At 37.0% G+C, this 23,323-nt stretch overlaps 1 protein-coding gene across 1 annotated transcript; it reads left to right on the top strand.

The window, feature by feature from the left end:
* Window positions 1–1,061: 1,061 nt before the first annotated feature.
* Window positions 1,062–22,832, top strand: LOC111796486. The gene is made up of 23 exons (XM_023679125.1): window positions 1,062–3,546; window positions 4,043–4,241; window positions 4,360–4,419; window positions 4,852–4,956; window positions 5,892–6,032; window positions 7,526–7,588; window positions 7,812–8,042; window positions 8,151–8,234; window positions 9,423–9,580; window positions 9,742–10,267; window positions 12,569–12,736; window positions 12,873–12,932; window positions 13,456–13,578; window positions 16,370–16,645; window positions 17,713–17,778; window positions 17,958–18,089; window positions 18,455–19,270; window positions 19,357–19,637; window positions 20,495–20,751; window positions 21,363–21,601; window positions 21,675–21,866; window positions 22,065–22,334; window positions 22,451–22,832. Exons 1-23 carry the CDS (start codon window positions 1,667–1,669, stop codon window positions 22,610–22,612), a joined length of 6,489 nt encoding a protein of 2,162 aa, XP_023534893.1. The 5' UTR covers window positions 1,062–1,666; the 3' UTR covers window positions 22,613–22,832.
* The last annotated feature ends 491 nt before the right edge of the window (window positions 22,833–23,323 follow it).

Raw genomic sequence — 23,323 nt, 5'->3', positions numbered from 1 at the left:
GAATTGATTGTTGAATACACTGTGTGATCTTATTCTGTTGAATACACTGTGTGTTGTTTTTATATTGTCAATTGCCTTAATAGTATGTTCAAATCATTAGTTGCTGCTGTGTAGTTGGAGGCTAGAAGGCTGCCATAGTAAATCATTTTTAGGTAACATCCACCGACCGAGATAATCCATGACCTCTCGTGTGCTTTTAACTATAACTGGTTAAAATTTATACTTTTGATCAAGAGATTTGAGAGATTCGAATCAATAGATCCATTGTAGTAGATTACTTTCGAATCATTCATAACATTTTAGGTTCGTCACTAAATCCAGAAACATTATATCATTCGGTAAGGACTTTATTTATACGAGAAATAAATTTTGAAGGAAGCTTACAATTTATGTCTTTGAGTCATCTCCATAATCTTATATTCTCACTATTACAAACGTTTACAATGTTTAAATAAATAAGTTCTAGTTCAGGTTGAACTATCTGTTTTCTTTCGCTCGGTAATTATGTATTTGTTTGGTTATGTCTTCTTCACCTCGGTCTCATACTTCTTTCCTTTGTCTTAGCCAGTGGCATATTACGGTCTTCTTCTCCATTACTTAGGAAATGCGCATCACCCGTTTATGTAACCTTGATTTGTGGTTTAGGTTGACAAAAACACAATCATTCGTTATTTTCAAACACATAATTATCTATCTATTCCTGATCATTCAAACTCATGATTTTAGCTAATTTTCACCCTCCATAGAAATATTTTGCTAATTTAATAAAATGAAAATACACCAGAAAAAAAAAAGAAGAGAGTCTTATAATTTAATCTAAATTAAATTACTACAACTACTCTATTCTAACAAGCNAAAAAAAAAAAAAAAAAAAAAAAAAAAAAAAAAAAAAAAAAAAAAACGTTTTTTATTCCCAAATTATATTTTTATTATTTTTATTTTATTTTTCGCGAGAAATTTAAAGCCATCTTTTGGCCGAAAAAAAAAAGAAAAAGAAAAAATAAAAAAAAAACTGGCTAAAATGCTTGAAGGTTCTATATGCACCCACCCGCGCTCCAAAATAGGATTCGCGGTCTGTGGGGCGAGCGTAAGGGAACCTCGCGGCTCACACTGACGTAATCTACTTCTCTCTCTCTCTACACGCATAGACACAAAATCGCAGCTGAATGTGCTGACAGTTGCACAATAAGTTCCAATTCTTTCGCCTTGGTTCATTTCTTCTTCAAGTTTCTCGTAAATGCTTTGTTCAATCGCTACAGGTTCTATCTCGTCCCAATTTCCTCGTATTTTTGTTTCTATGCCACGCAGTTAGGCACATATGTTCGATTGGAAAGTGTTAGCGTCTCGAGCTGTGATTGATTTTCTTTCTTTTTCCTCTGGAATGGGTGTTTGTATTGCGTGTAATTGAGAGATAGTTGTTTGTCTAATATAACGTTCAGTATTTCGAGCTACCATGGTTATCTGATTCCCACGTTGGGTCGATTTGTTTTTGGATTTTTGCCTGTTCAATGAAACGTAAATAGCCCGGTTCATGTTGAAATTGGTAGACGATCGATTCCATTCCATGCCTGAGTTCTTGCTGACAGTTTGAATTGTCAGGGGACTGAGACCTGTCTCTTGGTCCCCCACAGATGAAGTTTTTGGTTTGACCGAGACTAGGAGGATAATGAATAATGTGAAACTTGATTCTTCCTTCTTTGCGACTCAGCTCCATAGCTCACTGTACTGCATAAAGAATGGAAATTTTGTTCAAGTGCGTCGAGGCCGATTGTCGAAACGGGACTCTAAGAAGTACATATGCGCAAAGCATAACGATTGGAATGCTCGAGTGGATAGATTTTCGCGTTTTTGTGGGCAGCATTTAAAGTCAATAAGTTTAAAGCTTAGGCCTAGACACGAGTCTTTGATGAAATGTGCCAATGAGCCTTCTGTTCAAACAAAAGCTCTATCAAGTTTCTTGCGTCCCTTGAGGAACGAGGGGTTGTTTTTGATTAGATGTTCTGCATTTGTTGCTGTTGTATCTGGTATATGCTTACTGGTTTGGTATGGGCAGACAAAAGCCAAGGGTTTTGTTGAAGCTAAGCTTCTTCCATCTGTTTGCAAAGCAGTCAGTGACTGTATTCAGCGTGATCTTGATTTTGGAAAGGTTAGAAGCATTTCACCCTTGAGTATCACACTAGAGTCATGTTCCGTTGGTCCAGATGATGAGGAGTTCTCTTGCGGTGAAGTTCCCACCATGAAACTTCGTGTTTTACCTTTTACCAGTTTGAGGAGAGGGAGAGTAATAATTGATGTGGTATTGTCTCATCCAAGTGCGGTAGTTGTGCAGAAGAGGGACTATACTTGGTTGGGGCTGCCCTTTCCATCTGAAGGGACATTGCAGAGGCATTCTTCTTCTGAAGAAGGTATTGACAATCGTACAAAAATCAGAAGAATTGCCAGGGAAGAGGCGGCTGCTTGCTGGTCCAAAGATAGGGATGATGCGGCTAGGGAAGCAGCTGAGATGGGTTTTGTTGTTTCTGATAGGAGTTCAGGTTTGTATGATAGCAGCAATTTGAAGGAGGATGTAGGTCCTACTGTAGATGTTGAAAACTCTAAAGCTTTTCTTTTCATGGATGAGAATGTTCATTCGAGGGAACATCGCTGCATGGATACAGATGTGGACTATAAAATAAAGCATGCAAATGCAGAGAAGTATTTTGATGTAAAAAGCCCTGGTTCAAGGCTTAAATTCTTGTCCAGAGTAATGAAAGTACCTATAAAAGGCCAATCAAAGAGGAAGGCAAGTGGAGACAACGTGTATGTAAATAATTTCATGGCCAAAAAGAGAATTCTGAGGCGCAGTACATTGGCAGCTCAGGATTATTTCAAGGCTGCATCTGAGGTGAAGTTTGGTGAGCCTTCAGAATTACACAGGAGTTTCAATAATGTGAACCTTGACGCCTACTTGGTCAAAAGTGTGAATGAAACTAACGCGGACTCCTCTGTCATCAATACTGATGCCCAGTATGGGAAACAACGTTTATATGCCGGATTGCCTTCTCTTGAAGAAGAAGGGGGTGTTGATATTCCGAACCATATAGATGATCAGATTTCTACAGTTACAGGCTTGGGCAATAAAGACAGAAGATTCTTTTCAGTTACTCCCAGCATTAATGAGTCCAATGTGAAAAATGATGATGTTGTAGGATCTGATCATATTCCTGATGGAATATCTGATCAAATGTGTCATACGTCTCAAGCACCAACTTCAACAGGTCATGAACATCAGTCTGGAACATCTGGACCAACATCCTTCTGGGCAATGAGCCCAAAATCAGCTTTATCCTATTTTCCTAAAGATGCAGGGACGAAGCTGTTGTACCACCTAGCCATGTACTTTAAGAACTTGAAATTTGGCTTGGTTCAACACTCTAGGGTTATTGTCAATGGTGGAGATGTAATGAAGAATAAAGGTACTGAAGCAATGCTTCCAGTAACGATTGATTCTGTCCATTTCAAAGGCGGGACACTTATGTTACTTGCATATGGTGACAGAGAACCAAGGTAGTGTCTCCTCTCAAAAGTAGTTTATCTGAAAAGTTGAAACTTTTTTTTAATAATTTTTTTTTTCTACGGCACACACACATATATGTATGTATTGGGGCTAAACTTTGGAGTTGGCGATCAACACAAGTTGAACAATTTTGTGGGGAATTTTATATTGTATCAAAAGGTTATAGATGAATTGAGAAACCACCAATGGCTGCATCAGGAATGCTAATAAATTGTTTTATATGCTGAGTATTAGGAAAAAATGCACAATGATGCTGCCTTTTCTTTTGGCTAGGTTCAATTTAAGATTTACCAGTAGTTTGATAATGAACTGGGCTGAAACCATTTATATTAAGTGATTAGCTGGCAGGGAGAGTTTATTACACGATAGTAGAATTCTTTGACTGGGAATCAAAATGCACGTGGTTTCATTGATGTACTCAATTATGTTAAATGAATGCAAACACTATATGGACAAAGTCTTTACAATTAATTTATATGTCTTCAGAGAGATGGAGAATGTTAATGGGCATGTGAAATTTCAAAATCATTATGGCAACGTGCATGTTCATTTGAGTGGTAATTGTAAGACATGGAGATCAGATAGTGTCTCCGGAGATGGTGGCTGGTTATCTGCAGATGTTTTTGTCGACATCTTTGAGCAGCAATGGCATTCGAATTTGAAAATTACCAACCTTTTTGTTCCGGTATGCTACATAAGCAATGATTACCTATATTTAACTGCTGAATTGAGATTTAGAAGTCTCCGTCTGCACTAAATGATGTGTTTACTCATCACAAGTTCCCCTTTTCATCTTTATGCAGCTTTTTGAGAGAATTTTAGATATTCCAATCACGTGGTCCAAAGGAAGAGCCACCGGTGAGGTGCTTCTCTAACTTTTTGTCCTGTATTTCGACCTTTTACACTTTTTAAAAGGATATCAAAATTTTAGAAGTTGTCACCAAACGGTATTTGTTAACTTACTGATGATTTAATTATTTATTTTTGTTTTAAAAAGAAACAAAATTTTCATTGAAGTAATGAAAATAGTCTAAGGCTAAAGAATACAAGCCTGACAAGGGGGAAAAGAGAGAACCACAAGAATAAAAAACGACAAAGAACTTCCCAAATCATATAAATATATTGGGGAAAAAAAAAGCCAAGAATAGTTTAGAAGGTGTTTGTCATTACCCTACTGGCGATTGACCAGTATGGAAATTTTAAATTAATATTTTAACAAAAACTGATGCTATAAAATTGCATTTATTTTATGTTGTCTGCTAACAATTCTCTTTATTTTATGTATCTGTTTTCAGGTTCACTTGTGCATGTCAAGAGGAGATACATTTCCTAATTTTCAAGGGCAACTTGAAGTGACTGGTTTGGCCTTTAAGATCTTTGATGCTCCATCAAGCTTTACCGTAAGTCTGATGTTGTCAGTGTAACACGTTTTCCTCCATTTCATGGACCAATTCTCTGCTATACCAGTAGAAACTTAAGTCCTTTGTAAGATTACTCCTTTTGTGGTTTATAGGGGAGAATATGCCTGGTCATGTATAGATGACTGTTCCTCTTCTTTTGGTGCTAAATGGATACTTTGTGGTAGGAATTCTTAGGTGGTTGGTGAAATTCCAGTCCAATATTTATAAAATTATAGAATGGGTGTCATGTTTTGAAGCGTGAGGAATTGCTTCAGAGGACAAACCTTAAAATTCACCCTAGGTATTATATTTATAATTATTAAAATTTTATGAACGTCTTAAATGCTGTCCAATTGCTCTGTAATATGGAGGATCAGAGTTCGGAAGTTTGATACGAATGGGCTCCATCCAAATTGGTGGTCTTTATGTGGTAGTTCTCAGGAGGATGCCAACCCTCTTTTTTGTTCTTGTCTGACTGTAGTTTCACGTTGGCTTAGGTTCTTGTAGGTTTTTGAGATGGCCTGGGTTCATGTCTTACTAGCTTTTAGCAAATTTAGGTTTTTCAAGTCATTGCAGGTTATAACTTAAGACCTCAGAAGACAGTTCTACAATTAATGCCTGTACAATGTTTTTGTGGAATATGTGGTTAGGGTGGGATAGAAATATCTTTAAGGAAAGGGAGAAAATCAAGGGATCAAGGCTTCGATGAAGGCTGAAAAACGATAAGGAGCTAGGAGAGAGGATATACCCTTTTCTTGAGAATAATATCTTAATGCTACCATTGTTTCACCTATGTAGATGTTTTTTGTTTTTATAACTTCTTGAAATACTATCTAGTGCTTGGACTGAACATCCGGCTCATCGTACCCTTAGTGATCCTCCAATGCTGATTTAGAACTACAGTATCATGGTAATTCAGACATTCACTCATGCAGGAAATGGCGGCAAGTTTATGTTTCCGCGGTCAGAGAATATTTGTACAAAATGCAAGTGGTTGGTTTGGCAGTGCTCCATTAGAGGCATCTGGTGACTTTGGCATTCATCCGGAGGAAGGAGAGTTTCATTTGATGTGTCAGGTATGTCTGTATTTAGGGGAAACTGTAGATAACTGTTTTGCCTTGTACTACATCTCATCAAATGCATATTCTTTGTTGTTTAGATGTATTTTGCCATTTCTATTGAGTACCTTTGATGAATAATTCAAAATTATTCGAATACAAAGTCTTCACTATCTTCCACAAAAAGAGAACATTGAGAGGAGAGCAAAGTCACTGAAGGACTCCTAAGTTGGTCTTTCTTCTGTTTTGAGTCCTAGGTAACCTGTTCACACTAACAATCTAACCTTGTAACTCCAAGAATTTTGATTGGTTTCTTTTAACCCCTTGTTGTTTTTGTTGTATTATGGATGTGTTATTGGTTTGGTTGAGGTGTGTTTCTGCAGAGAAAGTTCAAGAGCTTCTGTTTTAGGAGATTTTAAAGGAGAGGTAAATGAGGGTTCTTAAAGACAATTATGGAGTGGTAATATTTTGGAGATTTGAGAGCATATTTGTTTGGTCTCCCTATGGTTTCAATCACACCAGTTTCCTGATTTCATCGTTTGTTAGGAGAAGTTGGAGAGTTTTCTTGTAATCCTCATTGTAGCTTGTGTTAGACCTCACAGGATGAAAGTTTACTTTAGGAAGGGCAAAAGGAGAATTTTAGCCACAAATAACAAGAAGCGGCGGTAGTTTTGTTCTTAGGTGGTTATTTTATCTTAATTTTTTTTAATAGGGAGTTTAACTTTAATTTGAACCTTTGGGTGAACTCAATACCAAAAACCCTTGACGTTTCCCTGGTCCATGCCTTAAGAAGGGCGCTGGCGCCCGTGTTTTGGGAAGCAAAGTTTTGACTCGTGGTTATCACACAAAAAGGAGTTATAACTTCCACGTTCGAATGCTTTTGCTCTTTCATATATGTTGTTTAGTTGGAAAGATAGGGTGGTTCAGTTTTCTATCTTGTTTTGGCTTGTTAAGAGTGTAAAGAACTATGGCCCTCTCGAATTGGTCATTAGTTGACAGGATGTAATTTTCTCACTAGAGAAATCATAAGTAAAAAAAGGATGGCTATCAGCTTGGTGCAAGGCTGAATACCTTGTTCTCCGAGTTTTTATTTTGTAATTGTGTATCCATATAGGGATCATATTTGATACTAGAAGTTAGTAATTCAAAAGCTAGTAAGTTTTTGAATCTTCTTCAAAAATGGTTGTCAATTGACAAGACAACACTTGGAATGACGCGTCTACCTGGGGATTGGAGATGTGAAAGTGTTCATGACATCCAGTACATTTTCATATTCACGTTCATGCATATTTCAAGATGTGGATACTTACTACAAAGAGGATCTATACAGATCTCCCCTGTTTTCCTTCGTTCCTGAGAATGTTGTATAATAGAATTACTGTAATCTATCCCTATGAAGATTACATGTCATGCTGCCCCAGTTCTTACAGTATAGAATACTAGTATTTCTAGAGTTTGTTCATACAATAATGTTTTGACTTGTAACCTTGTATTTGTTATATTCTTTCCAGGTTCCCTGCGTTGAAATAAATGCGCTGATGAAAACTTTCAAGATGCGACCTTTCTTGTTCCCTGTAAGTTTGCTCGTACAATTTCTCTTCTACATCTTTCTCCTGGAAAATCCAATGCGCTAAGAGGGAAGTCTTTCTTATCATGACTCTCCTCGGTTATTGCGCTATTCTCTTCCTTTAAAGGCACGCACACACATGATAATAATACAATAAAATTTGGAGAAGGATCTTTTAAAGAAACATTTCAGACTTCCTTGTTGATTATTCTCATGATATGGATCAACAGTTGGCTGGTTCGGTAACTGCTGTGTTCAACTGTCAAGGCCCATTGGATTCCCCCATCTTTGTAGGAAGTGGAATGGTTTCCAGGAAGATGAATCATTCAATTTCAGATATCCCTGCATCCTGTGCTTCTGAAGCAATTGTGAAAAGTAAAGAAGCTGGTGCAATTGCAGCAGTTGACCGTATTCCATTTTCCTATGTCTCGGCAAATTTCACTTTCAACATCGACAACTGTGTATGCTATTATTAGCTAATTTAGAGTTTTCCCGAGTAAAAGCATCAACAGTTTTTATTGTGTTTTTCCTTACTTGATTAATGATCATTAAACATTGTATTCGAGTAGGTTGCTGACTTATATGGAATCAGAGCCAACCTTGTGGATGGTGGTGAAATTCGAGGGGCAGGGAATGCATGGATATGCCCAGAGGTGCACTACAGAATATAAAATTTTCTTCTCAGCTAATTTTGTTGTTTATCTTTCCTGGATGCAAGCAGTTATTATCATTATCAGGAAACTATAAATTTGTATTTGTTCCATTTTTATGGGAAGGGTGAGAGCCTAACCATTCATCCTCCTTGGTGTGAACAATACATTAGAATGTGGCATGCATCCATGTCGAGAACATCACATATAATTTGATCTCTGTCACTAAGGTTTCTCCTTCTTTCTTAATTCAAGATACTTTGTAGGGACTTGGGTGGGGATCAACCTTTAGTTTGAGGGCATCACTAAGCTTCTTTGATTAGATGTTTTGGTTGCTTTCACTATCAATTATTATGTTATAGATCTTGTCACTGACAGTGCATCTAGTTAGGAATAAGGCATGCTCTGTGGTTGATATTCATGACTTTGACGATGAATCTGGTTAATAATATCCATAATTCCTGTCTGGTTAATAATATCCATAATTCCTGTCTGGTTAATAATAATCTAAGGCCATTGAAGGATTGAGGAAGAGTAGCCCAGTTCCATTTCACAAGGTGGCTTCTTTGTTTGGAGCCAACAGCTTCCCATATAAAGTCCCTTTATGGTTTTCCCCAAGGTTTTGGACACTTTGATAGGGTTTTTGAAAGGGGATAGAAAAATAGAGGGATACTCCAAAGGATAGATTTTGCCAAAGTAATTCTTTCACCGTTGGAGATAGTTATATTCCTTCATTTGGCCAACTTAGCCTTGAGCTTATCAGCAGTAAGGTCACAAAACAAGCTGCACCATGGATTCTCTCGGAAGGAGAAGGCTAGATAGTTAATCAAAGTGTCTACATTGTGACTAAAGTAACCAGCCTTGATCGCAGCGTTCTCCTTAATATCTCTCTTTATCACATGAAGGTCCTAGAATAACTCCTAGTATATAATAATTAACGAATGGCATTGTTATGCCCTAAAGAAATTTGGCCATTTATAATAGTTATCATTTTAAGTTCTGTGGTAGGTTGACTGCAGACTGAAGAGTAAATACGGCTGTTGGGTACTTCTGAATGAGTGTCTTAAACATAGACTTCAGGAATTATTTTTTCATATCCGTATCTTTAGGTCTTAAAAGTTTTGTTGTTGTTTCTCTTTAGCTAGAAGTTAATTAATCTCCCTATACTGATGTCATATTTGTTTCTTTCAGGGTGAGCTGGATGATACAGCAATGGATCTAAATATTTCAGGAAATATATCATTTGATAAAATCATGCATCGATATATGCCTGGCTATTTAGACTTGATGCCACTCAAATTGGGGCTTTTAAATGGGGAAACCAAAGTTTCTGGATTCCTCACGAGACCGTAATACTGTGTGCTTTTCTTTTCGTTTGTTAATTGAAAACCGTCTGTCTTCCTCTTTGGATCTGTTAGCACTATTATTTCATGATTATGTTTTCTAGAATTTCCTGGAATTTCATTATTTTTTTGGCTGTTTACATCTTTCCCTATTTTCATTTCGGCAGGAGGTTTAACATTAACTGGACTGCACCACTTGCTGAAGGATCATTCAGGGATGCTCGTGGAGATATCAATATTTCCCATGATTATTTTATTGTTAATTCCTCCTCTGTTGCTTTTGAACTGTTTTCAAAAATGCAAACATCCTATTCTGACGAGAATATGCTTGATGAAGAAGCTTTTGATGCAAAGAGGACTCCATCATGTACTATTGATGGAGTGGAGTTGGACTTACATATGCGTGGTTTTGAGTTCTTGAGCTTAGTCTCCTATATTTTTGAGTCTCCACGGCCTACACATCTAAAAGCAACCGGAAGGGTAAAGTTTGTGGGGAAAGTTTTGAGACCTTTGGCTAGTAACTCTAGTCAAGATTTTAATACTGAGAAGAGCAATCAGCAGGTGCAGACAATTGGTGATGAGAATATAAATAGTCTCGCTGGCGAGGTTTCAATTTCTGGTCTTAAGCTAAATCAATTGATTCTGGCACCTAAGCTTGCTGGGCAATTGAGCATGACTCGCGAGTCAATCAAGGTTCTATCTGAAGTCCTCTCTTGTAGGAAAAAAAATATATTAGTTTTCTTTTTGAAATTGACATGTGAATTTATTTATTTGTTTTGCTTGTTCAAATATCTCTGCGTACGGTATCTCCTTAAGTTTTCAAATACAATTGCTTTGGTTTATGGTTTAGCTTCAATTGGCTTGTGTTTCTGGATATGATGTCTCATTAGCCTTAAGTTTTCAAATACAATCTCTTTGGTTTATGGTTTAGCTTCAGTTGGCTTGTGTTTCTGTTTAGATATGATGTTTCATTAGGTTTAGCGACGTTTAAAATATCCTAGAGCTTTAATACTCTCCCCCAGTCCGTTGTCTTACAAGTTTTTTCTAGTCGGAGCCAAAATTTGATGATCTTTTGAATTTATAATTGAAGGGAACCAAACTAAGTATGGAGTATAGTTGGAAAAAGAGTTAGTTATATAACACCATGGTGAATAATAGAATCTAGCTAAATAAAACTTCGTTCCGTTGTTCTTTATTTCTATTAATTTCTCAATAGTTCCTCTCCAACTATAATCCCCAGCACAATGCCTTCGCTGCTTTTACCAGAAGTGTTGCTCTCCCTCAATCTGACATATGTTGTCTTGTGCATCTGTATCAAAGACCCAATATATCTAAATTTCCTGCATCAAAGAGGTCCAACAGTTCTTTCCCAGGGTACAACTAATAGAAACTCATGCCCAACACTTTCCTCTGCCCCCTACACGCTAAACACCAAGATGGACTAAGAATCATGGTTGAGGACCTCCTCTGTAATCCTTCTGCAATGCTTAGTCTTCGGGGCAACATGTGCACATAATGAACACCTTCTGAGGAGCAATCCGGCAGTATTTGTCTCATCCTTTCATTCCAAACTGTACCTGTGTATTTTTTCTTTTAAACTTCTTATAAATTTTATTTATTTTTAAAATTCATAACTAACCTTGTATTCATTATGTTAAAGAAGGGGGATCTATTGGAGTCACTCAATTAATCATCTGTCAGTTTCTTTTCACAATAACAGACCCACTTAGATCGGAGGACTTTTTTGTAATCCCTCTTTTTGGAAAAAAAAAAAAGACGAGTTGTCCCTTTTTCCTTTAGGCTGTCTTGGCCCATCTGCTGCCTTTGTTTTCGAATGGGAAGTGTTAGCTTGTTTCTTATTTTTGTAATTAAAAAAAAAAAAAAAAACACTCCACCCACCATTGTTATCCATACCCTCCCACACTTACCTGACAGAGGCATTGGTATCTCTTAGACCACTTGAGCAACCTGGGGAAAAGTTGCATCAGGGGATGAGATAGTAGTCATTAATCGCCTCTTTGAAAGGAAAATGTTTCTTCACTTTTCTAATCTTCTTAGATTGTCTCTTCTATTTGTTTCATAACTTTACCCTCCTAGGCTTATCTCCTAGCAGCATACCCAAATAAGTGATTGGTAAAGCATTTGAAGTACTTGAAGTACACTCCAAGTTCTAGACACTAAATTCCATTAACACAGTTTTCTTCCCTTTCCACTTTTTCAAATTAACCGTATTCCCAAAACCATTTAAAAAACTTTTGGAGCTTTAAACATGTTTCCATCTTCGGGTCATTCCCACAAAATAGCATCAATGGATTTAAGATGAGTTATATGAATGCTGTTTCTTCCAAGTTCCAGCTCAAATTCTTCCAACTACCCTATTCTCTCTCTGTGGCCTAGCATTCTACTATGTGCATCTCTCACTAACACAAATAGAAAAAGGATAAGGTAGGCCGTTCCATATTCTCCTCAGAACTTGGTCATGGTTCTGTCTCTTGAGATTACTCACAAGTGCACTTTCATCAAGTGTCTCCTCTTAGTAATTGATCACTTTGATGCTTCCAGTGTCTCACTCAATCTTAATCTTGAAGTCCATACTTAATGAATTCTTTATATTGGCTAGAAATGATGCGGACCCATAGTTCTCTTGGGTCAGAAGATGTTCTCAGTACTTTTTTTCGTCAAGAAGACCTTGCTCGTCTCTGATATCTTGAAGAGCATCAACGAATAAACAGATCCTTTAGTTATTAGGAATGCAGTTCAGTTAGCGAGATATCATAACAGTCTGTTTTGCTTCCTGTTTGCGTTCATATGTTCAAGTGTGAGATTTTTTATGATCTCTAAAATGTGTAGACCTTGTTATAGATTTTTTGGGTTCAGATGTTTGTCAATTTATTGTATGAATTCAAAGAAGAAGTGCCTTCCAATCTAGCTCTTGATAAATCTATTTATCAGTGGTTCTTTCTTTTGTGCTCTATCTTCTCTCTGTTGTCGTAGTTGGATGCAACAGGCCGACCAGATGAAAGTCTTTCAGTAGAAATTGTGGGGTCATTGAAGCCAGGCTCAGATAATTCTATAAAGTCGAAGTTGTTCTCTTTTAACCTCCAAAGGGGGCAATTAAGAGCCAATGTATGTTACCAACCATTTCGATCTGCACATTTGGAGGTATACATATTATTATGATTTTGAAAAGAAGGGATCTTTTGTACTTTTCGTGACAAGCTTGCCCCCCACACGGCTGATACCCAAAGAACATGATAAGCTGATTATGATCTCCTTATTCTTTGTCTGTTGGTTATAGTTACGTCATTTGCCACTTGATGACTTGGAGCTGGCTTCACTTAGGGGAGCAATACAAAGGGTAAGGCACTCAATCTTGCTCTTGATACAAATTTTCCAAGGGTGCATGTTCATATCTATAATTCTATCAATGGTAGATGAAGGGGGTGGATAAAGGCAACAAGAGGTTTGTGACAGAGAGACCCTCTTTCTTCTTTCTTTTTGTATGGGTTGTTGATGTTTTAAATGGATTGATCAAACATCACATTCACACATCTCACATAAACTTGGTGATGATACTGTACTTCTTCTGTAAAGATAATGAATAATTTATAAAGTTTATGATTGATTTTAGCTAATTCAACGGGCTTTTGGTGATCTTATTTTATTGAAGTTTTGGAACTTAGTCTTAGATGGAAATTAACCATTTTCCCACTCTTTCTGATGTGATATCTTCTTTTTCCTCTTCTTCCATTTTTTCTTCATCTATTTTATATAGTTGTAATCTTTATTTGAACTGAATGATAATTTCCATTTCATATTTGTTGACAATTAGCTACAGTTTATATTTGAAGCTTGTACTCAACAACGCAGTTTACTTTCAGGCAGAAATTGAACTTAATCTTCAGAAAAGAAGAGGCCATGGGGTTTTATCAGTACTTGGCCCAAAATTTAGTGGCGTGCTGGGTGAAGCTTTGGATATAGCTGCTAGATGGAGTGGAGATGTGGTAAGTCCTAAGCATATGTCTGCTAGCCTTTATTATTCCATTAACTTTTATTATTAATAAGCATAATCAACTCCTGTTACCTCCAATCTTTGAGTTGAATTTTTCTCCCTATTATATGTGGATGATAAAATATATCAAATAAAACTGATATTTTTTTGCTATGGAGTTAAAAATGATCCATACTGACAGTGGAGTCGTTTTTACCCACATCAAGTTGACAACACTGCTGTACAAAATTAACGTTCTGCCTGATTATCTCACTATACCCCTATTATCTTTCAGCTCAATTTTAGTGGGCCAAGATCCATACAAAGGAAAGAGGAGAACGTGAGTGAGGAAGTGGGGTGGGTTTTATTTGTTTATTAACTAATGCTATTATTATTATCATTATCGGGAAGGTTGAAGGACCTCCCACTCAACGTTCTTGATGGTGGGAATCAAGGTTAATAAATTTATTATAACAATGATCTTATTTGATAAAGATATGTCATAGTTAATTAATTTACGTAGATTAGATTAAAGCTTTTCTGGATAAAATGATATTCCGGAGGGTAAGAAGTTTCATAAACAGGTCTTTTTATCTTTTGATAGCGTGTCCTTTTAAAGTGGAATTCATCCTTTGTTTTTTCCTTTCCATTCACTCGGATCTCTTCCGTTTCATCGATTTTGTCCGGATCCTCCTTTTCTTCCGAAAAAAGGGAAGGAGAAGTATCTTCTTCGGTGGATCCCTCTTGTTCCTGTTTAGTCCCCTCCGTTTCTTTCAGTTTCTTAGTAAGAATGGGTGACGGTATTCTGCCTAAATAGTAGACACAGGTAATAAATAAGAGAATACTAAAGATTCGAGCCATAGAATTTCTGAATTCTGACACAAGGTACTTATTAGATCTAATAGAATTATTTTGCTGTATCCAGACTAATATCAATCCAACCCATTTCATGAATAAAATGTGACCAATTAACCAACCAACAAAACTACTTGTTACAAATAACATCTTGTTGTTGCATCGAAACATAGAGTTAATAAATTTATGTTTTGAATAAGATGCGACACTTTTCATTAAGAGTATGAAAATAGAATACTGCTCAGTCATACAAGCNAAAAAAAAAAAAAAAAAAAAAAAAAAAAAAAAAAATATATATATATATATATATATATATATATAAGAGACAATTTCATTGATATATGAAATTTACAGAAGGGGTATATTATCCATAATGCTTACAAAAAGACCTTCCCAATTTAGAATGAGGGAGGTATGATTGTTGGAAGCAAAAGTAAATTAAGATGAAAATAAGAAGATTGAAAAAAACACCAACAAAGTAAACATAAAGCCCTGCAAACTCACCATAACTTGAAAGCTCCGAAAAATACACTGATTTCTTTTCCACCGTAACTCAAAAAGGATGGCTTTGACTGCATTAGTCCAATAGCCTTTGAACTCATTGAAGGACCACTTAGAAGTTGAATGACGTTATCCTTCATTAAGTTTGAAAGTACCCTTTGAAGTTTGAAGATTGAACAAAGCAAATAAATTGAACCAACACCACCGTGAATAGGAGAATTCAAAGAAAATATGGTTGAGAGAACCCCCAAAACCAAACAAAGAGAGCAAACCCAAGGCCGAAGAAAATGGTTGGGAAGCTTTTTCTGCAAAATTCTGAGGAATTGAGGCTGCCATTTATCATAACCCATATAATAATATTGATTCCTGGATTGCTGCAAATAAATCTTATCCATAGGAGATGAGGAAGCCAGATAGCTAGACAAAAATTTGACAGTGAAGCCCAAAGATTCAAGAAACCACCTAGGGGTATCCTCCAAGTGGTGAGCCTCACCGCCAATCTCTTCCTCCTTTAAAAGTCTTCTAAAGAGGATATTCCGTGAAGACATTGAACCATTCTAATAAGAAGAAACTGAACCATCTGGATTAGAAACAATTGCTTATAATCTAGGACACCTTGCCTTGACACCATTAATCCATGTGTCTAGCCAGAAGAAAATACGTCTTCCATTTCAGACATTAAAAAGCACAAGGAATCCACCTTCTTCTAAATACTAGAAATGCTCACCCAAGGGCTTCTAAGTCTCGAATTGCCCTTTCCTTTCATGTGCCAATTGAATCCATTTGATTCGTGTATACTGACAAGTACCTTCCTCCATTGGGAATTGGGTTCTTTAATGAATCTCCAACCTCACTTTGCAATAAGAGCCAAGTTCCTGTGGTTCAATGCTCCAATATTGAGACCACCATGATTTTTTTGAATAAGAAACAACTTCTGAATGATATATTGAAAAGTAATAAATGGTTAAAGGGATACAAATTCTCGAAGAGATTGAAAAAGAAAAAGAAAAAGAAAGATGCAAAACAACAAATATATCCATAAAGAGATTTTCCTATGAAGATCGATGAACTTTTTCAATATCTTCACTTGAGAGATTTGGAGAGCTTGCATTTAATATCTGAAGAGGCTTCTCTGTTAAATCTCTTTAGTAGCGGTCTGATTGTAAAGGTTGTGTGTTGAATAAGAACTTTGTTCCGACTTGGAAAGGTTGTTGCCCAGTTTTAAGCCTTTTGTCATTCTGGTAAAAAAACTCTGGTGGAAGCACAGATGATGAATTATGTTTTGCTATCTCTGTTCAAGTCATTGCTTTCTGATCTTTTAATCTATTGGGCCCTTTCCTTGTTAGATGTTTCAATCTCTTCATTATTTTATTCAAGTATTTGAGCTTTTATACTTTGTTCCTGCTATTTAATATCTAATAATGTACTTCACCCGCATGCATCTTTAGATCACCATTGAGAAAACTATTCTAGAGCAAAGCAACAGTCGTTATGAGCTTCAAGGTGAATATGTGCTTCCTGGAAGCCGTGATCGAAATGTTACTGGTAAGGAAACTCATGGATTTTTGAAAAAGGCAATGGCTTCACATCTGAGCAGTGTCATATCTTCCATGGGAAGATGGAGGATGAGACTTGAAGTTCCAAGGGCTGAGGTGGCTGAGATGCTTCCACTGGCCCGACTTCTTTCGCGAAGTACAGATCCTTCAGTTCACTCAAGATCCAAGGTTATTTCCTCTTCACTGCANTTTTTTTTTTTTTTTTTTTTTTTTGTTATTATCTTCTAAAATGTGGTCACGAAACTTGTATCTGCTTAAAACTTCAACCATAGCTCTACCTTATAGCATGCCCTTTTATTTATTCATTTGTTATTTTTTTTATGGTGTGAACTTGTAAGGTTTGACGTCTAGCATTTTGATGGAAATGGCCATAACATTTGTAGAAGGCTTTATTTCTTTGGCTTGCAACGCCATATTGGGCCATTCTTATTGAAGTACAAAGAAACTTTGTATGCGTTATTTCTTAATTGAGGCATTTTACACAAGGATGGGGGGAAGACCTTAGCACCTCTTAGTTGTAATTTCTTTGAAGTTATGAGATTACTTTTCCCATCTTTGGGCATCAGAAGAGGGTTATTTGTTAGAGAGGTGCGTACTTGGATTGAGTTAACTGAAAAGCTGGAAGGTTTTCGTTTGGGCCAAGGGGATGACAGAATCAGCTGGGTCTTGTACTCTTCGGGTTCTTTCTCCACTAAGTCCCAGTTTCTGACTTCGGCTGCTTCTAGAACTCAATTATTGTACCCTTTGAAAAAAAAGATCTGGAACTTCAAAATACCGAGAAAGGTGAACACTTTTCTGTGGTCATTGGCTCATAGGGGGTTTAAATACACAGGAAAGATTGCAACAAAGGTGAACACTAGCATAAGAGCAGTGAAGAAAACCTTGCCTACACATCCTTCTGCGTTTGATCTTATCCCTGTAGTGGATTTTTTGTTTTTTTTGTTTTTTGTTTTTTTTTTTTTTTTTTTTTTTTTTTTTTTTGTGTGTGTGTGGTAATTAATGAAATGTTTGTTCTATATTAAGGAAAAAAAAAAGTCAAATTGAAGCAAACAGCTATCTTAGGGCCCGATTTCTTTAGTATTGTACAATATAGTCCATTAAAAAATAAAGTTGATAGAGTAAAAGCTTACCTTGCAAGAAAGTAAAAAATGATGGAATTTTTAATTTGTGTGAATTTTGTATGTGAAGTGTGTTATTGTTACTTGGTAAATTTCTAAACTTACAACCAAATGCAGGATCTTTTTATTCAAAGTTTGCAAGCTGTTGGATTATACACTGAAAGTGTTCAAGAGCTGATTGAGGTACTTTTTGATAGAATGATCGAAAGCTGCAATGATTTAACTATTTCTGACTTGCTTTTTTCACTCCTTAGTCTGTACCTTCACAGAAATGTCCTTGTTTCTTTTCTTGATCAATGATCTTGTCTTGAGCTGCTACATTCACAACTCCATCATGCTTTGTCTTTATCTTACTTTTCCAGGTGATACGGAGGCAATTTATTCTATCAGATGAAATTGTCCTTGAAGATTTGTCTCTTCCAGGCTTATCTGAACTCAGAGGGCGCTGGCGTGGCTCTCTTGATGCAAGTGGTGGAGGCAATGGGGATACGATGGTAGATCTTGAATTATAACTTTTAGCGCATTAAAAGTTCACTTTTCTTTCCTTTTTGTGTCCAATTATTGGCGATGGTAATTTGAATTATGTGGCTTTAAACGTTCTGGTTGGAAGTTATGTTGATGAACTGAAAGTATGTTACTTTCTAAACCTTGTCCTAATGTACTAAATAAGCAGGTGCACACTTCCTGAAATAATGATGTCAAAAGTATAATACTTTATTGAGTTTAATTGTGGAAACTGCATGCTATCTCAGATTAACAATAGAAATCCATATCATTGCTGCCCGAATTATTTATGGTGATCTGTGGCTTGGATGATTGGCTTCGAAGAATGACCGTCATTCCTTGGTGGTTTTGTCAGGCAGAGTTTGACTTTCATGGGGAGGACTGGGAATGGGGAACCTACAAAACGCAGCGTGTTTTGGCTGGTGGTGCATACAGCAACAATGATGGTTTGCGGCTAGAAAAAATTTTTATCCAGAAGGATAATGCCACAATTCATGCAGATGGAACTTTGTTTGGCCCTATAACTAATCTTCACTTTGCTGTTCTAAATTTTCCTGTCAGTCTAGTTCCTACTGTGGTTCAGGTAATTGAATCTTCAGCAAAAGATCTTGTTCACTCATTGAGGCAACTTGTAACTCCAATTAGAGGTATACTGCACATGGAAGGAGATCTCAGAGGTAATCTTGCAAAACCTGAGTGTGATGTGCAAGTAAGGCTCCTTGATGGTGCCATTGGTGGCATTGATCTTGGTCGAGCTGAAGTTGTTGCTTCCCTTACCTCAAGTAGCCGTCTTTTGTTCAATGCAAAATTTGAACCAATTATCCAAAACGGCCATGTACATGTTCAAGGAAGCATTCCTGTGCTGTTTTTCCAAAATAGCGTGACAGAGGCGGAAGAACTCGAAACAGATACAAGTAGGGCAACTTTGATTCATGCTTGGGGGAAGGAAAAGGTTAGAGATAAGTTCAATGACAGAAAAAGTTCTAGAGAGAGAAATGAAGAAGGTTGGAATACTCAATTGGCTGAAGGCCTTAAAGGATTAAACTGGAATCTTTTGGATGTAGGAGAAGTTAGGGTTGATGCAGATATTAAAGATGGAGGCATGCTGTTACTTACAGCTTTGTCTCCTCATGTCAACTGGCTTCATGGAAATGCTGACATCTTACTTCAGGTGAGCACACTCCAATTTCATCATGGGTTTATATCATCTAATTTCTTTCACACTGTATTTCAATTACATATTCTCTGAATAAATAGGTAAAAGGGACCATTGAGGAACCAGTACTAGATGGATCTGCATCTTTCCACAGGGCTTCAATATCTTCGCCCGTGCTCCCTAAACCACTCATCAACTTCGGTGGTACGGTCCATGTAAGATCAAATAGGCTTTGCATCAATTCCTTGGAAAGTCGTGTAAGCAGAAGAGGGAAGTTGATTGTGAAAGGGAATCTGCCCCTTAGATCCAGTGAAGCATCCCTTGGTGATAAGATTGATTTAAAATGTGAAGTTCTGGAAGTACGAGCAAAGAACATTTTCAGGTTCGTTGTCTAATTTATGACTTTCAAGTACTCCATGATGCACAATGTGGCTTAACATTTTTTTTCTTTTTGTGGTCTCTCTTTGGCTTCCATGACTAATAATTTACTAGTGTTCCTCATTTTCTTGTTATATGACATTGAATGTTTAGTTTTTGAGCAGTTGGAATCTCTCTCATTTTTTATATATATAGAAAAAATCCTGTTTAATTTTAGAAGACCTCTAGTCCATGAATCTCAAGATTCATCCATTCTTCTTATGTTGTTACATAGCGTTCGGCTTCCCTAACTATAGTATTTCCGAACATGTTCTCTCGAACCTTCTAGCATTCTTTCTAGTAAATCTCCTCTCTCTCTCTCTCTCTCTCTCGTTTGTTGATTCATCCCATCCCACCTCTTCTAATTCCCCTTTATTTGGCTCTCTTTAGAAGGTTCAGATTTCAAAGAAGTTTAGGCTTTTCTCTTCATTTTTCCAAAGATCTTCCTCTATAGTTGTGAGACCCCAGTGGATAATGTGTTATGGAGGTTTTATTTTACTATGAAAATTTGGTACTGATTTTTTTAAATGTTCATTGTAAGTTTAGCTCCTAACGAGGATTGCCAAGACATGATGAAGGAAGTACTCATTGATCTTCCCTTCCGTAACACTGGGTCGATTCTGTGGTGGACAGGCCTTTTTTGCTATTACTTGGAGTATCTGGTTAGAAACATATAGGATAATATTTCGTGATTCGAGTCGTGGGAGGAGAGGATTTGGAGTATAGCACACTTCAGTGTTCTTTATTTTATTCATCTTCAGTGTTGTTTCTGTTCCATGAAATTAAGATAATTATCTGTATCTTTGATCTTTGAAATTGCAGTGGCCAAGTTGACTCTCAAATGCAAATTACTGGGTCAATATTGCAACCAAACATCTCCGGAAATATTCAATTGAGTCGCGGAGAAGCATATCTACCACATGATAAGGGTAGTGGAGCTGCTTCTTTTAATAAAGTGGTATCAGACCAATTCAGTCCCCCTACCGGCAGCTCTAACCAAATAGTTGCTTCCAAATATGCTTCACCATTTTTCAGTTCAGAATCTACAGCATTGAAAACTAGGTTCGATGCACCCCGAGGTGATATTCGTATTTTCTATCTCTGCCTCTATACCTTCTCGTTATGCATGAATTTCACAAGCATTCGTCTTGCTCTGACACACGTATATCAGTATTAGGGATAAACACTAATGTGATTAGTTTTTTTTTTTTTCCTTTTTTTGCGAAGGACTGCTCGTATTCGTTTTCTTTCGGTTTGAGACGTAGTGGACTCGGTCTGACTTGAATGTAAAACTTTTCATTCAAGCATGTCTCCTCGCTCTTTTGAATATCATTATTTTTAATCATATTTGGAACTCGAATAGAATAGCTAACCAGTGGCCAAAGCATCTAGAAAGAAAGAATCTCCCTCTGGAGAGCTTTACGCCTATTCGAAACTCGAGTCTGAAAAATGGTCATTGGGTTTGATAGGAACACAATAGATGCCGGCAGTGAAGTAATTCAAACAATAGTGACAGCATGAAGTTCTATTTTAGTATAAATTCTTTCCTCTGTAGGATTCTTAAGTGGTTTTATCTGTCAATCTCATGACTTTATATGACTTACTACGTGAATATAAATAGTGAAAATACAAATAAATTATTATTCTTTTTTCTTTTTAACGTTTTATCGTTTATTTCGCTCCGTATCAGATAAAGCAGCTGACAGTGAAAAGGAGTCCAGAAATGTAAACATTAAACCTAGTGTCGATGTCAGCCTTAGTGATTTGAAGCTTGTTCTTGGACCAGAATTAAGAATTCTTTATCCTTTGATTCTCAACTTTGCTGTTAGTGGAGAGCTTGAGCTTAATGGGTTTGCTCATGCTAAAAGTATTAAACCAAAAGGAACTTTAACTTTCGATAACGGTGACGTAAATCTCCTCGCAACCCAGGTATCATCGAATCTTTCCTATATTGGTTCTTTTTCTATACAAAAGAAAGTGATATTAACCTTTAACTATGCAGGTAAGACTGAAACGGGAGCATCTAAATGTAGCCACTTTTGAACCTGAGAATGGGCTAGATCCCATGCTAGATTTAGCTTTAGTCGGTTCCGAGTGGCAGATTAGAATTCAAAGTCGAGCGAGCAAATGGCAAGACAAATTGGTGGTGACGTCAACCCGTTCGGTTGAACAAGATGCTCTCTCACCTACTGAGGTAATTATCAGAATGACAACATTTGTTTCACTTCTTTCAATCTTCAGATAATATGAACTGTTAATGTTTAGGCTTCTGTTCTAGAAAATATCCTTTAATCTAGTTGTTCCGATCATTACTTGCAATCACAGATCAAGGATCACATTCTGATTTATAGGCAGTTTATTCTGACATCCTAATACCCTTGGCTTGGCTCAGGCTGCTCGGGCATTCGAGAACCAATTGGCAGAATCGATATTGGAGAGCGATGGGCAATTAGCCTTGAAGAAGCTCGCAACTGCTACGCTCGAGAAGCTAATGCCTAGAATAGAAGGAAAAGGTGAATTTGGTCAGGCTAGGTGGAGACTAGTATATGCTCCACAAATCCCGAGTTTACTCTCCTTTCCGACCACCGATCCTCTCAAATCGCTCACCAGTAATATCTCGTTTGGCACTGTAGTTGAAGTTCAGCTTGGAAAGCGCATTCAAGTAATATCTCATTTTGGCTATGATCTTAAGAATGTTATATAAAGTAGAATGAAAAGATGAGACAGTCTGTTGATATGGCTGAATAAGGATTTTGTTTCATTGTTATTATCTTCTAGGCCTCCATTGTTCGCCAAATGAAGGAGTCAGAGATGGCCATGCAATGGACATTCACTTACAAGCTTACAAGCCGCTTGCGTATGGTCCTTCAATCAGGTCCAGCAGCTCCAGCTCAACGAACGCTCGTGCTCGTCGAATATTCCGCTTCATCGCTCGATTAATTTGTTTCTCCACACCCGAATAAATCTTCATTTAAAGGTAACCTGTAAATTTGTATGATTGATTCATCACTCAAATGAATGAAGCATATTCAATTCCTATATCTTCTCCTGACTGCAATTTGCAGCATAAGATTTTGTAGCTCATGTTATGAATGTGGAGAATGTTGTCCCTTTGTAGATGAGGTAAGTTGGGAAGATGGTAAAATTTTTTAACTCTCAACTTGTTCGTCCTCGTGTTCTCGAGAATCGATTGGAGTCCCTTTTTGTAGCTTGTTTCTTAGCTCCCGTTGTTTGCAGGGGCGTCGTTTTTGTATGACCTTGTATTCGTTTTTTCCCAATAAAAGTTCGGTATATCATTGCAAAAAACGTCCATGAGAGAATGATAGCTATGGTTTAAAATCAATTACTCACTTGGGTTTTGTTTGGCGGGCTGAGTATGGAATGCTAATGAATTCTCGCTGACCACGTCTTAGAGGAGACCAGGTTTATTTGTCGTATCAAAAGTTGAATCGTCTCCGTCTTTTGTATATAGATGTAAGGCTCTTCTGTGGAGGTGCACTCCGCGAGTCTCATTGGAACCTCCAATAACTACTTGCTTCTTTTCACTCTTATTCTAGTTTAACACGAGAACATTGACCGGTTCTATTTCTACTGTGGAAAGAGTACCAAGACTTCAAGTCCTGGTCTACAAGAAAGACTTCATGTCAAGTC

Source organism: Cucurbita pepo, chromosome LG06 (assembly GCF_002806865.2).
Source record: "Cucurbita pepo subsp. pepo cultivar mu-cu-16 chromosome LG06, ASM280686v2, whole genome shotgun sequence".
Lineage (NCBI taxonomy): Eukaryota > Viridiplantae > Streptophyta > Magnoliopsida > Cucurbitales > Cucurbitaceae > Cucurbita > Cucurbita pepo.
The sequence above is the reverse complement of the archived record's forward strand: the minus strand, read 5'-3'. Positions and strand labels throughout refer to the sequence as shown.